The 15,673-nt window shown below is 40.0% G+C and overlaps 1 protein-coding gene across 2 annotated transcripts in view; it reads left to right on the top strand.

Moving 5' to 3' along the window:
* ZDHHC9 (zDHHC palmitoyltransferase 9) overlaps positions 1–14,873 on the top strand; it is a 57,178-nt gene extending 42,305 nt beyond the window's left edge. The window contains exons 5-10 of one of the 2 annotated variants that reach the window (XM_019717012.2): positions 3,633–3,770; positions 4,736–4,784; positions 5,556–5,658; positions 6,431–6,534; positions 6,929–7,025; positions 13,304–14,873. In XM_019717012.2, the coding sequence (XP_019572571.1) occupies positions 3,633–3,770; positions 4,736–4,784; positions 5,556–5,658; positions 6,431–6,534; positions 6,929–7,025; positions 13,304–13,420 (608 nt within the window). In that variant the 3' untranslated portion in view covers positions 13,421–14,873. The remainder of the gene's footprint in view (positions 1–3,632; positions 3,771–4,735; positions 4,785–5,555; positions 5,659–6,430; positions 6,535–6,928; positions 7,026–13,303) is intronic. The other variant, XM_074323204.1, reaches the window with a different exon arrangement.
* The last annotated feature ends 800 nt before the right edge of the window (positions 14,874–15,673 follow it).

The following is a 15,673-nucleotide window of genomic DNA, read 5'->3' as shown; positions in this document are numbered from 1 at the left end:
CCCTCCACAACTAAGATTGAAAGGACAACAACTTGACTTGGAAAAAAGTCCTGGAAGTACACACTGTTCCCCAATAAAGTCCTGTTCCCCTTCCCCAATAAAATCTTTTAAAAAATATTTTTCAAGTTTTCTATAATGAGCATTTATTGCTTGTATTATCAGAAAAAAAAGTGTGATTTAAAATACAGTAAACTATATTTCTATAAATCTGCATTTCCAATGTTTTTATATGGCAGGTTTTCTTAGAGTAAGACTCGAACATGTCATTTTTATCTACATCTTTCCTTTTTCTGAAAAGATAAATTGTAGCCCTTTAACTGGGAGATGTACCATTCTTACAGCCTTATTTTTTGATCACTACACAGCTCATTGTTCTTTAGAAATTATATATTTTATTCTTTGTACTTTTTTTGTTCATTAAAATAATGTATGTTCATTGTAAAAAACATGGGAAGTACAGAAAGTGTAAATAAATAAAACTTAATCCCTAACTCACTCTCCATTTTGCTGTATTTCCTTCCAGTCTTACTCTTGTTTGCAAAATTAGATCACACATGATTTTTCAATCCTGCCTTTTTCACTTAACATTATATCCTGAGCATTTTTAATACATCTTTAATACATGTTTTTTGAATATATTATTTTAATGACTGCATAATCCATCATCTGGCTATACTCTAGTTTATTTAGGCAGTCTCCTATCAGATCTTATTCACAATTACATTTTATTCATTATTATAATGCTGCAATCAAAATTATTAAATTTATGGATGTGGTTAAATTAGAACCTTTATACATTTCTGGTGGGGATGTAAAATGGTTACACTGTGGAAAACAGTTTGGCAGTTCCTCAAAAAGTTAGGCACAGAATTATCATATGACTCAGCAGTTCCACTCCTGGGTATATATATACCTGTATTATCCTGCTTGGGCTGCCATAACAAAATACCACAGACTAGGTGGCTTAAATAACAGAAGTTAATTTTCTCACAGTTCTGGAGTTTAGAAGTCCAAGATCAAGGTGTTGACAGGGTTGATTTCTGGTGAGGCCTCTCTCTCTGGCTTGCAAGAGGCCACCTTCTTGCGGTGTCCTCCCTGGCCTTTTTTTCTGTGCTTGTGCACTCCTGGTGTCTCATCCTCTTCTTATGAGGACACCAGTCTTATAGGATTAGGGCCCCACCCTTATGGCCTCATTTAACCTTAGTTATCTCCTTAGAAGCTCTATCTCCAAGTATAGTCATGTTCGGGGTTAGGGCTTCAACATATAAATTTTGGGGTGAAAATTCTGTTCATAATAATACCAAAGAGAATTGAAAACAGAGAGACATTCAGACATTTTTGTACATCAGTGTCCATAACATTGTTCACAACCCAAGTGTCCATCACTAGATGAATGGATACACAAAATGTGGTATATGCATACAATGGAACATTATTCAGCCTTGAGGAGGAATTAAGTATTGATACATGCTGCAACATAGATGAACTTTGAAAACATAATGCTAACTGAAAGAAGCCAGATACAAAAGGTCACATATTGTATGATTCCTCTTATATGAAATACCTAAAGTAGGTGAATTCATAAAGATAGAAAGAAAATTAGAGGTTACCAAGGGCTGGGAGAAGGGGAAAATGGAGAGTTACTGTTTAATAGGTAAAGTTTCTCTTTGGGGGTGATGAAAGTTTTTGGAAATAGATAGTGGTGATGGTTGCACAACATTGTGAATGTATTTAATGCCACTTAATTGTACACTTAAAATATGGTTAAAATAGCAAATTGTATGTTACATATATTTTACCACAACAAAAATATAATAAAAATTATTGCTTAAATTTCTGTGCATATCTCTATTTCCTTATGAGAAATTACTGAAATGGATTTATTCTGCTAAAGGGGCATGAGCATTATTAAGGCGCTTGCTACATACTGCTAAATTGCTTTCCAGACTGGTTCTCTCAGTTTATACTCCCACAAACAGTATATTAGCGTGTCCATTTTACCCTCTTCACTGGCATTGGATATTACTTTTCATGTTCTTATTTTGATAGGCAAAGTGTCTTATTGTTGTACTAGTGTTGCACAGAATTATTACTGAATATGAGAACATTTAAATATATATTTATCTGGTATTTATTAACTGTTTTTGGCCTTTTGACTATTTTCTTGAAGAAGTATTTTGTTATTGATTTGTAAGGACTTTCCATTTACTAAGGTACAAAATTTACACACATTCCTGTTGTGTTTTTTTTTTCTTTTTAATTTTCTTTATAGTATTTTTAACATGTAAAATATTTTTAAAGTTTATGGAATCAAATCTATTTTTGTCATCTGTGTGTTTTTTTTAAAGATTTTTTATTGGGGAAGGGGAACAGGACTTTATTGGGGAACAGTGTGTACTTCCGGGACTTTTTCCAAGTCAAGTTGTTGTCCTTTCAATCTTAGTTGTGGAGGGCGCAGCTCAGCTCCAGGTCCATTGCCGTTGTTAGACAACCTTGTGGTTGAGAGGACGTACTCCAACCAACTGAGCCATCTGGAAGCTCAGCAGCAGCTCAGCTCAAGGTGCCGTGTTCAATCTTAGTTGCGGGGGGCGGAGCCCACCATCGCTTGTGGGAGTCCAGGAGTCAAGGAGTTGAACTGGCAACCTTGTGCTTCAGAGCCTGCGCTCCAATCAACTGAGCCATCTGGCCACCCGGGAGCTGCGCGGCTGCTCATTGACTTCATTCTAGTTGTGGAGGGTGCAGCTCACTGGCCCATGTGGGACTCCAACCAGCAGCCTCGTTGCCCAGAGCTTGTGCTCTTACCAACGGAGCCACCCATCTGCCCCCGATCAGTGTTCCCCCACCTCATTACTTTTATGTTCATAAAGTCCTTCTCTATATGGGGGATAAGTGTCCATCTATTATTTATGGTTATTTTATGGTTTCACTTTGGTTTTCCATTTAACTCTATAATTCATCTGGAGTTAATTTTGATAGTGTGAGGGGAAAAAAATCTAACTTTATTTTCTTTAACCAAATAGCCAATCTAACTTTAACCAAATAATCTGACTTTAACCAAATAGCCAATTGTCTCAGAGTTGTTTATGGACAAATACTTCCTTTCCGTACTGGTTTTGTAATGCTGCCTTTATTAGACAGTAAGTTTTTATAATATATTGTAGTCTGTTTCTGGGCACTTTCCATTCCATGAAGCTGTGCCACACCATTTTAAGTATTGTAGTTTTATAGTCTTTTACTAACTGGAGGTTAAGAAAACCACATTTTACTCATGGTTGAAAATTTCCTTGGCAATTTTCATCTATTCATTCTTTCTCAACTTCGTAGGCCCACCTACTAAGATTTTTCTTTGGAAAAGCAAGGTCTCTGCTGTTAACTGGCAGTGAAACAGATCACTCAACCCCTCAGTGCCTTATCTGTAAAATGGGGAAAAGAATATCTTCTTTTGCTCAACTTCCAGGGTGATTGTGGGGATCAAATGAGATGGCTATGAAAACATTCTGAAAGACAGAAACCAGTTTTTTACAATTGAAATAGGCAATGATCCTGGGGTCTTTGAATTAGTTATTATGTGGATGGTGGGGTTGCACTGTGTTTTGGAGGCTTTGGCACTAGACTCTGTCTTTCTTCCACAGAGCGCTTCGACCATCACTGCCCCTGGGTGGGGAATTGTGTTGGAAAGAGGAACTACCGCTACTTCTACCTCTTCATCCTTTCTCTCTCCCTCCTCACCATCTATGTCTTCGCCTTCAACATCGTCTATGTGGCCCTCAGTGAGTATGCAGGGCAGTGCCTGTTTTTGGAGTTGTGGGTGGGGGGCAGGTTGGGAGAGGACTTGAGGACAACTTAGGGGAATAGTTGGGTTTCCTGGTGGGACTTTACCATTGCGAAGGCACCTTAGGACCAGTTAGAAATGAGCACTACTGTCTGATCTTGAGCAGGGCGCCAAACCTCAGCTCACATCAATCAGTATTTACTAAGTGTGTTGGCCTTTTCACTTGGCCTTCTGTTGGGGACTGTGGCCATAATAACTGGTTTGTACCCAGAGTACTGGGCATTTCTGAGGTGATCCCAAAAGTTGGGGATGTATTTTGGCTGTCTGTATCCTCCCTTCTTCTGCCTTGTAAGACCTACCCTGTGCCAGGTGGTAGAAGGGGTTATACTAGAGAAATGCCTTTTAGTAGCTCATGGTTTACTTTGGGAGATAGAAAATACACACCCATGTGTATGTGCGTGCGTGCGCGCGCACGCGCGCGCACGCACACACACACATCAGCAGATAACAAATAAGGGAGGATGGGATGTGGAGTTACAGGAGTGGTCTTAATCAAGACAGCTTTCTGGGAAGAGATAAGGTCTCAGGATTTTGAACAAGAGAGGGCATGGATTGATGAGGAGAGGATTTTTCTTAGATATTTCTGATTTCTTTCATCTGTGAATGAGAATCCCTCTCCATGCCCATAGTTGGGGGCTAGGGAAGGGGGAGGGGAGGCAAATGCTTGGCTTCTGCCTGACTCTCTAGTCCAGTGCTGCTGGGTCCCGCACTGGAGATGTGAACCCTTTGTTCAGGAAACTTACTGGCTTGGAGGTGAGAGTCCCTTGTCTGAGTGAGGGCTTATTTCTTGCCAGCTCATAACAAGGGATAGGGAAGAAAGGAAGTGAGTAAGTACTAGGATAAGTGTGCATTTTTTACTAAAGTCACTAATTTTTCTCTTTACTCCCCCTCACAATTTCACAGAATCTTTGAAAATTGGCTTCCTAGAGACGTTGAAAGAAACTCCTGGAACATATCCTCCCCTGGCAGTATGTCCCTATGAATCCCTCTTAAATTATTTTCCAGCATGCTTTTTCTCTGCAGTTTTTCCATCATCTCATTTTTCAGATGTCAGAGAGTGCCAAAGTCTAAAATAAGAAAGAAAAAAAAAGAAAAAATAAGAAAATCTAGTTTTAGTGTTAGCAACCAGAATGGAAGGTGGCCAGTATGTAAAGGGAGGTCTTTCCTATACCCTATTCTCTACTGTCTCCCTCCTACATCATTCTGATCCTATGCTCAGCCCTGCCTTTTTTAGTGGGCTATCTTTGCCTCAATACATCTCTTAAGTCATTTGCTGGAAGTCCCACTTTCCTGTTAAGGCTAAGGCTTATTTTGAACAGCAGGTGCATTTCTGAAAAGGAGATTCAGATGGGATTTATATAAACCACATCCTGTTTTTCCCACCAATTTTTCATTTGTAAAGTTTATTTTTTGATGGATTTCCCATTGACAGTGATGGCCCCCTCCTAAATGTCCTCTTCAAAGAACTAGTGATGAATAAACAGATAATTAGATACACTAGCGATATTAGAGAGCTCCTAATAGTGAATAAACAGGAGTCCTTTACCTTTCATAAGGGATATGCTCAGCGAGTTTAGAATTCATCTGTTGTTATATGTGGATACTTGGCCATTTGTGATATATGTTCCAAGAGGTAAAGATGATGTGACTGGTGCCATGAGTATGAGCTGAGGCATCAAGCCCCCTGGTGTGGCATCTTCAACATTCCTTAACATCACTTCACTGTTCTAGAAGTACTCATTTGCTTCTTCACTCTCTGGTCCGTCGTGGGACTGACTGGATTTCATACTTTCCTCGTGGCTCTCAACCAGACAACCAATGAAGACGTGAGTCAACTTTCCCTTCTCCTGATCACATAGTCTTCGCCCAAAAGCCTGCTCTCTCATTACCTGCTAGAGAACTGAGTGTCCAGGGCCTGGGAGGTCGAGGGAGGCAGAAACCTGGTGTGGGAGATTGCTAAATCTGATGCGCGAAAGAGAAAGCAGACTGCTTTGTTTGGAGCTGAATGCCTGTAGAGAATTAGGAAGAGGTTGAATGGTTGGGTGGGTACAAGGTCTTTAGCTGTTCATAAGTGTTTAAAGGCTAGTTGGTGCCTCTGGATTTTGAATGGACAGGGACAGGTGCACTGAATAAATTCTTGCTTTTTAAAAGTTATCACTTAATCCACGTTCATTGTAGAAAATCAGAAAATACAGATGAACAAAAAATAGTAAATAAGTCCCTGTAACTTTACCTCCTAAACATCATCATTGTTAATGGTATGATATATATTCTCTTCTAGACTTTAGACTTGTTCCCATGTTTGTTTATGTGACTATATATTTTGTATTTTTTAAGTGAAAATAATACATATCATTCAGTTATCGGCCTTTTTCACTCTACTATGAACATTTTTCCATGGCTCTATGCATGTATTTTGTTTTCCTATTGTGGTAAGATACATATTATATAAAATGTACTGTGTTAACCATTTTTTAAGTATAATTCAATGGCATTAAGTACATTCATGTTGTTCTGCAACCATCATCACCATCCATCTCCAGAATTTTTTCATCTTCAACATAATCTTTAAAGTAAGCCTTAGATTTTATTTTGCAGATCAAAGGCTCATGGACAGGCAAGAATCGTGTCCAGAATCCCTACAGCCATGGCAACATTGTGAAGAACTGCTGTGAAGTGCTTTGTGGCCCCTTGCCTCCCAGGTACTCAGGGGACTAGAAGGTGCCTGGGATTCTTGGGATGAGCAACTCAACCTGATCCCTGTTACCTAGTCTGATGCCTTCTTCTGAATGTGGCCTCTTGGTGTCAAATAGATCTCCCCAGGGATTGTCTCTTGGTGCTGCATGGACCATAGACCACAGACTTGTTGAAGGGATGACCTTTCATTCTTATTTCATTTGTTTGTTCCCTGGTTAATGAAGTATTCCCTGGTTTGTGGAAGACAAAGTGAATGGAAGACAGGAGGCATGTGCTAGGATCAGGCTAGACTGCCAAAGGACAGGTTTATGTTTTCCAGTACACACAGCAAGATTCAGTGAGTGGGTGGGTGCGTGGAGGGGTGAATGTAAAGTGCTTTATTAACTGTCTTATCTTCAGTGTCCTGGATCGAAGGGGTATTTTGCCACTGGAGGAAAGTGGAAGTCGACCTCCCAGTACTCAAGAGACCAGTAGCAGCCTCTTGCCACAGAGCCCAGTAAGTGTTCCTAACTTTAAGACTTGAAGGCTGAGTTGATGATAGAGGATGTAGGCTAAATTTATGCCTTAGAGATAAAATTATGCAATTTCATGTCCAATCGCTCCAGCTTCCCTGTCTCTGCTTCTGCCCTGACATGGCCACAGATCTTTGTGTCCTTGAGGTAGATTAAGATCTAGTCATTTCTTTGACATTTTGTGCCAGCCACTGTACTAGGTGTGGGATATGCCAATGAACAAGGCAAATGATGTCCCTGCTCTCAAGGAGCTCATTGTCTGATAGGGACAAGAGACCAGAAAACAGGCTATAGCTTGATGTCGTGCAAAGTACCTTGATGAGGGAAGCATAAAATGCTATGGGAGCAAAGATAGGGGTTGGGGAGTGGGTTGGAGTTAGTGGTGTGGTTACCTTGGTAGAAAGAGGCTTCCTCACTGGAATATGTAGATGTAGGAACTCGCCCAGCTGTCCTGCTCACGATATACTTTACAAAGTATGTTCTTAAAATTTTATTATCTGAAATTACTTTTTTTTGTAATAGCTTTATTGAAATATAATTCACATACCATAAAATCCCTGTTTAAAATGTATGATTCACTAGATTGTAGTGTATTCACAGAGTTGTTCAATCATCCCAATAATCAATTTTAAATCATTGCATTTTCCCCTGCAAAAAAGTCTGTACCTTTTAGCAGTTACTCACCCTTTCCCATCAGTTCCCCCAGCCCCATCCCTTGGCAACTAGTAATTTACTTTTTTCGTTATAGATTTGCCTCATCTATACACATCATATAAATGGAATCATACAATATGTGGTCTTTTGTGACTAGCTTCTTTCATTTAGCATAGTATTTTCAAGGTTCATCCATGTTGTGGCATGTAACAGTACTTCATTCTTTTATATGGCCAAATAATATTCCATTATATGAATAGACCACATTTTATTTATCCATTCATCAATCAGTGGATATTTGGGTTGTTTCCACCTTTTGGTTATTATGAATAATGCTGCTATAAATATTCATGTACAAGTTTTTGCATGGACTTATATGCCTTTTGAGGAACTGCTGGATTGTTTTCCAAAGTGGTGCAACTGCACCATTTTTCTTCCCCACCAGTAGTGTATGAAGGTTCAAATTTCACCATATCCTTGGCATCACTTATTATCTGACATTTTGATTTTAGTCATTCTAGTGTGTGTGAAGTGGTTTCTCATTGTGTTTTTTAAATATATATATTTTTAATTTTTCAATTACAGTTGACATACAATAATATATTAGTTTCAGGTGTACAACATAGTGATTAGACATTTATGTAATTTAGGAAGTGATTTCCCCTGTCCCCCACCCCACCGATTAACCTGGTACCCACCTGGCACTATACATAGTTATTACAATATTATTGACTATATTCCCTATGCTGTATTTTACATCCCTGTGAGTATTTTGTAACTATCAATTGGTACTTCTTACCTCCTTCACCATTTTCACCCATCCCCCCAACCTCCTACCCATCCCGCAACCATCAGTTTGTTTTCTTTATCTATGGTTTTTTTCTGTTTTTTTTTCTTTCTGTTTTGTTCTTTATATTCAACAATAAGTGAAATCATATGGCATTTGTCTTTCTTTGTCTGACTTGCTCCACTCAGCATAATACCCTCTAGGTCCATCCATGTTGCAGATGGCAAGATTTCATTTTTTTTTTTTAATTTTATTTTATTAAATTTATTGGGGTGACGATGGTTAGTAAAATTACATAGGTTTCAAAGATTTCATTACTTTTTTATGGCTGAATAATATTCTGTATTCCATTGTATATACGTACCACCTCTTTATCCATTCATCCACTGACGGACACCCAGGTTGCCTCCATATCTTGGCTATTGTAAATAATGTTGCAGTGAACATATGGATGCACGTGTTCCTTTGAATTAGTGTTTTGGGTGTCTCTGGATAAATACCTAGAAGTGGAATTGCTGGTTCCTTCTTTGTCTCTTGTTATAGCCTTTGTTTTAAAATTTGTTTTGTCTGGTATAAGTGTTACTAACCCAACCTTATTTTTTCATTTCCATTTTCATGAAATATCTCTTTCCATCCCTTTACTTTTAGTCTCTGTGTGTCTTTTGATCTGAAGTGAGTCTCTTGTAGACAGTATATGTAAGGGTCTTGTTTTCTTATCCATTCAGCCATTCTATGTCTGTTGATTTGAACATTTAATCCATTTACATTTAAAATAAATGCTGATAGATACGTAGTTATTGCAATTTTATTATTGATATTTCTGATCTCTTCCCCCCCTCCCCATCTTCTTAAAGGAGTTCGTTAACATTTCTTGTAATATTGGTTTGGTGGTGATGAACTCTTTTAGCATTTTCTTGTCTTGGAGGCTTTTATCTGTCCTTTGATTCTAAATGATAGCTTTGCTGGCTAGAATAATCTTGGTTATAGGTCCTTGCTTGTCATCATTTGGAATATTTCATGCCAGTCTCTTCTGGCCTGCATAGTTTCTGTTGAGAAATCAGCTGACAGTCTTAAGGGAGCTCCCTTGTAGGTAACTGTTTTTCTCTTGCTGCTTTTAAGATTCTCTCTTTGTCTTTAACCTTTGGCATTTTAATTATGATGTGTCTTGGTGTGGGCCTCTTTGGGTTGATCTTGTTTGGGACTATCTATGCTTCCTGGGCTTTTATGTCTATTTTCTTTGCCAAGTTAGGGAAGTTTTCCGTCATTATTTCTTCAAATAGGTTTTCAATTCCTTGCTCTCTCTCTTTTCTGTCTGGCACCCCAATGATGTGAATGTTGGTATGCTTGATATTATCCCAGAGGCCCCTTAAACTATTCTGATTTTTTTGGATTCTTTTTTCTTTTTTGCTATTCTGATTGGGTGTTTTCTGCTACCTTATCTTCTAACTTGCTGATTTGAACCTCTGCTTCGTCTAATCTACTATTGGTTCCCTCTAATCTATTCTTCATTTCAGTTATTTTAGTCTTCATTTCTGACTTTTTTTGTCATGTTTTCTATATCCGTTTTGTTGTTTCCTATCTTGTTGAAGTTCTCATTGAGATCATTGAGCATCCTTATAACCAGTGTTGTGAACTCTGCATCTGGTAGATTGCTGGTCTCCATATTATTTAGTTCTTTCTCTGGAACTTTTTCTGTTATTTCATTTGGGGCATGTTTCTTTGTCTCCCCATTTTGGCTACCTCCTTGTGTTTGTTTCTATCTATTAGGAAGAGCTGCTGTATCACCCAGTCGTAGGAGAGTGGCCTTATGTAATAGGTATCCTGTGGGGCCTAGTGGTACAGTCTCCTTTGTCACCTGGGTGGGTGCTCCAGGTGTGTCCCTTTTGTGGGTTGTGTGTACTCTACTGTTGTGATTGAGCCTTGGTTACTTTTTGTTTGTCAATGGGAGGGGCTGACCCTCAGGCAAATTGGTTGTGAGGACTGGCCATGACTACAGTGGAGGAGCTGTTATGCAGGGGCTGACCCTACAGAGCGGGATTCACTTTAGCAGGGCTCTGGTGTGCCCAATCTGCTGTTTGGGTGTGTCCTGTAGAGGGAGCCAGGTGGTGCTCCAGCACAGTTGGAAGCCGGTCACTGGGTGTGCTGTCCTTAGCCCTGGGGCCTCCTGGGAGGGGCCCTACCCTAGGCCAAGTTCAGTTGCTGCCTGTGCCCTTCCTGGGGCAGATTGCAGATGTCTTCCACCCACACTATGCTTGGAGGTGCCTGGGAAAGGCTAAGCTGCAAACTGAGGCTAGCTGCCACTGGTGCCAGACTTGGGGATGTTCAGCAAGAGGTAGGGGGCATGCCGAGGCCAGATGCTGCTTATTTGGGGGTTGTGAATCTTTGAGAGATTTTTGGAAAGTCCACAGCATGAGCCAAAGCAGGTTATTTGTATGGAAAATCAACTAGAAGTGGCTTGGGTGGGCCAGAAAGTTGTGTGGGGTGGGGTCTCAGGGAATCACCCGGGTGGGGCCAACAGTTTTAGGCAGGTTGATGAAGACTCGGATGTGGTGGCTGCCTTTGTCTGCATGCTGGGAGAGGGGAGGGCTCACCAAAGAAACAATGGCATCTGCTAGCACTTCTGTCTGGGAGAAAGCTGCCTTTCCAGCCCTCACCCTGAAGCCAGATGATTCAGTTCCTCCCCATATGTCCCTGGTGCCTTTCAAGGTGCTGCCCCAGAGTTGGAGCTCAGAGTGAGTGAGTCCAGCACTGAGTAAGTCCGTGTGCAGGCCCTTTAAGAGGAATGCCTGAGACTCTAGCAGCCCTCTGTCTCACTCTGTCACAATTTCCTCTGGTTTTCACAGCTACAAGTTGTGGGGACTTCTCTTCCTGGCAGTGGAACCCTGGGCTGGGGAACCTGGTGTGGGACTGGGACCCCCTCACTCCTCAGGGGGGACCTCTGCAGCCGAGATATACCTCCTGATTTTTAACAGCCATAAGTGGGTGGGGGGACCAGCCCGTTTCACATCTCCATCCTTCCTGCCAGGCTCAACGTGGATTCTTCTATATATCCTTAGTTATAGGACTTCCGTTCAGCTAGACTTCAAGTGATTCTTAATGATGGTTGTTCTGTAGTTTAGTTGTAATCATTGTGGGTTTTTTAAGTCATTGTGGTTTTAACTTGCATTTCTCTGATGACTACTTATGATGTTGAACATCTTTTCATAAGCATATTGGTCATATATATATCTTCTTTGGAGAAGTGTCGGTTAAGATCCTTTGTCAATTTTTTATTGTTGAGTTGTAAGAATTCTTTATATATTTTATATACAAGACCCTTACCAGATATATGATTTGCAAATATTTTCTCCCATTCTGTGAGTCGTCTTTTCACTTTTTTTATGGTGCCCTTTAAAAGGTTTAAATTTTGATGTAGTCCAATTTGTCTTTTTTATTGTTGTGGCTGTGCTTTTGTGGTGAGATCTAAGAGACCATTGCCTAACCCAAGGTTGTAAAAATTTATGCCTCTTGTTTTCTTCTAAAAGTTTTATAGTTTTAGCTCTTACATTTAGGTCTTCAATCCATTTTAAGTTAATTTTTATATATGGTGTAGTAGGGGGTCCAAATTCTTTCTTTTGCATGTAGCTATCCAGTTGTCTCAGCACCATTTTTTAAAAGACTCTTCTTTCTTCTTTGAATTGTCTTGGTACCCTTCTCAAAAATCAATTGACCATAAATGTGAGAGTTTGTTTCTATTCTATTGATCAATAGGTCTATTCTTATGCCAGTGCTGTACTGTCTTTGTAACTATGGTGTTATAGTAAGTTTTGAAATTTGGAAGTGTGAGTCCTCCAACTTTCTTATTTATTTATTTAATTGTTATGGATATTCTGGGTCCCTTGAATTTCCACATGAAACTTAGAATCAGCTTCTCAATTTTTGCAAAGAAGTCAGCTTTAATTTTGGTGGGGAACACATTGGATTGATGGATCAACTTGTGGAGTATAGCCATCATAAGAAAGTTAAGTCTTCCAAGCCATTAACATAGGCTGTCTTTTCATTTATTTAGGTCTTATTTAATTTCTTTCAACAATGGTTTTAATTTCCAGAGGATAAGTTTTACACTTCTTTTGTTACATTTATTCATAACTATTTTGTTCTTTTTGAAGTTATTGTAAATGAATCCTACCTTTAAGTGAATGCTTTTTGTAAGGTAGATAATTGCTCTTTTCTTTGCATTTCCTAAATTTTGAATTTTCTTTTTTGAAGTACAGCAAAACTATTTTTATATATTATTATCATTTTGAATATCATTTTTCTGATGAATCTGGTCTTAAATCATAACAATTTAGGTTATTGATTCTCAGTTGAATGTGGGGAAGGGTGGTATTTTAGAATTATTTTGGAGACATTTTCAAACTACATATATCACCCCGAAATTTTGCCACCCCACCCTCTTTGGTTTAGAATCACTATTCTAGTGAGCTGTGTGTTAGAGCAGAAACAAGACTGAGTACCACTGGATCAGACCTTGTTAGACAAGTATGTTATAACATTCTGTTGTAAATGAGAGGGGCCTGTGTAATTATTTGTTGTCCTATTATTATTATCATGAATAATAATGGAAGCATATCTCCACAGCAGTTAAGACGAGAACTCAAATAAATGCCAGTTACATTCTGCTGAGAAGATGATGATAGGCTGGTCTTGGTTCTGAGTTTAGTGTCGGTGGTTGCATAGATGTGGTGATGGGTTCAGAGGAAGAGCTCAGTGTCTACTGATTATCTCCATGTGGATTTTGAGTGTGAGCTTTGTATTGAGTTTGATATGTTTTCCTCTCAGGCCCTAACAGAACATCTGAGCACAAACAAGATGCCAGAGGATACCAGCACTCCTGCAAAGATGCCACCCCCGGAACCCCCAGAGCCACCACAGGAGGTGGCTGAAGCTGACAAGTAGTCCATCTATGGAAGAGACTTTTGTTTGTGTTTAATTAGGGCTATAAGAGATTTAAGGGGAGAAGAGAAACCTGAGACAGAGAGCAAGTAAGCTGTCCACTCTACTGGTTTTTCTTTGGTCTTTGTTCACCAAATTGCACATTGGCATTTTCATGCTGCAAGTTTTTTTTTTCCTTCCTGGTCTCAAGGCAGTCACAGAAGATGTCAGTGACCTATGGTAACTACAACTATGGGTTTCTTGGGCCCTGGCACTGGTTTTTCACGGCCTCAGCCATGGAGTCTCCTTGGACTCTCCTTTCTTCTCTCCGGATCCCAGCTCTTCTGCTTGGGGTGATTGGTCCAATTCTGGGGTTAAAGTTTCTTGAGACTGGCTCAAATCCTTTCCACCTGCTGCATGGCATTAGTCCAGAGGCAGTCACAGAGACCTCTGGCCAGGGAATCCTATCTGGATTCTTGGGGCCTTCTGAATTGAAGAGGATGGAGAATGAGGTTGGAGGATTGTCCTGGCTACAAAGTGCCAACATTGCCAGCAAATCCTTTTAGGAATGGGTCAGGTAGCTTCCACTTGTTGTATTTATTCATGTAGCTTCTCCTTTGTCCCCCATCCACTATCTAAACCCCAAGCCCCACTCTTTTCTAATTAGATATATGTAAGTAGTTGTAGTATAGATAGTAATTTACATTTCTCATAGACTACCGAGAAACTTTTTAATATCTATGCCATTCTCAATAAGAATTTATGAGATACCAATGTCACAGTCCCTTGCACTCTGTCTCATCTCTACTCCTTTCTCATTTGCCCCTTTTAATTTGTTTTCTTCTGACTCTTGCTCCCATTAAGAGCAGGAATAGCAGTAATAAAAGTCTGCACTTTGGTGGTTCCTTTTCATCAGAGGAAGCCTGAGTGCTCACTTAAACACTACCCCCTCAGACTCCCTGTGTGAGGCCTACAAAGGCCTTGAATGCACAAATGGGGAAACCAAGGCACAGAGAGGCTCTCCTCTCCTCTCCCCCTATGTCCCCTCAAAAAAGAAAAAAAGAAAAAAGAAACAAAAACGACCACTAGTACTTCCATTAGGCCTCAGCTGAGTGAGAAGTGAAGCCCAGTACTGCTGCCCTCCCAGGTAACCCACTCCAAGGCCTTGGCCCACCTTGGGCTTGGTAACCACACCAGGGGGCTTCCTCCAAGCCTCACTCTTCCAGTACTTCCACCGGCAAAGTCCCAGAGTCACTTCACCCTGTGGGTGGGCTGTGTCCCTCAGTCAACTCTGCTCAGGACCTGCTCTATTTCAGGGAAGAAGATTTATGTATTATATGTGGCTATATTTCCTAGAGCACCTGTGTTTTTCTCTTTCTAAGCCAGGGTCCTGTCTGGATGACTTAATGGGGAGGGGGGAAGTGTAAACCAGAACTTTTAATCTATTTGAAGGTGATTAAACTGTGTCTAATGCAAATTGCCTGCCTCCTCCTTCCCCCTTCCATTTCAAGGATCACCATGTGGGTGTGAGTGTCTGTGTGGGGATGTGTGGGGTTGGGGTTGGGGTTGAATGTATTGCTTGTTACTACCCATAGTTCCATTTTCCATGGGACACTTGGGTTGGAGAGATAGCTCCTAAACTCTCCACTGAGCTCTACTGCATTCTGGGCTGAAGTTTACCTTATTCTGGACTATGAAGCAAGGGCTTTCAAGGCAATATACAGTGTCAGCAAGATGAGGAGGGTTGGGGTAGTGGTATATTAACTTAAGAGAAAAGTTCTTTATTAGGATATTGTGTTTATGCAGTTGGAGGCTGTTAATTGTAAATGAGTCTTGGTTATTAAAGCAGGCTCATCAGGGCCTTCCTTGCGAAATATTTTGTTAGTGATCTTTTACAAATATATACCTTGAAAAGGTAATATACCTTAAAAAGTATATATTTCTTTTTAAGTAGTCTATAATCAAGGCTCCTTACCAATTCTTATTTCACTCTTCCCAGTTAATCAGAATGAGTGAAATTTGGCTGCTCCCAGATTTTTCTCTATGTCTTCCTGTTTTCCTTATAACAGGATTTGAGTTTAGCAATGAGAGCGAGAGAGAGAGAGAGAGAGAGAGAGAGAGAGAGAGAGAGACTCTAACTGACTTGGATTCCTCTCCTAACTGCCTCTACCATTCTTTTTCTGGCTCTCTCAGTTTGTGCTTGTAGTTACATTTTAGTTTAAAATAAGGTCAAGCCTGGAGTGTTCAGAAGTTATTAGATTTTTCCAGTAAACCTGC

The sequence above is a fragment of the Rhinolophus sinicus genome, chromosome X, assembly GCF_036562045.2.
Source record: "Rhinolophus sinicus isolate RSC01 chromosome X, ASM3656204v1, whole genome shotgun sequence".
NCBI lineage: Eukaryota > Metazoa > Chordata > Mammalia > Chiroptera > Rhinolophidae > Rhinolophus > Rhinolophus sinicus.
This window is presented reverse-complemented; position numbering and strand designations above follow the sequence as displayed.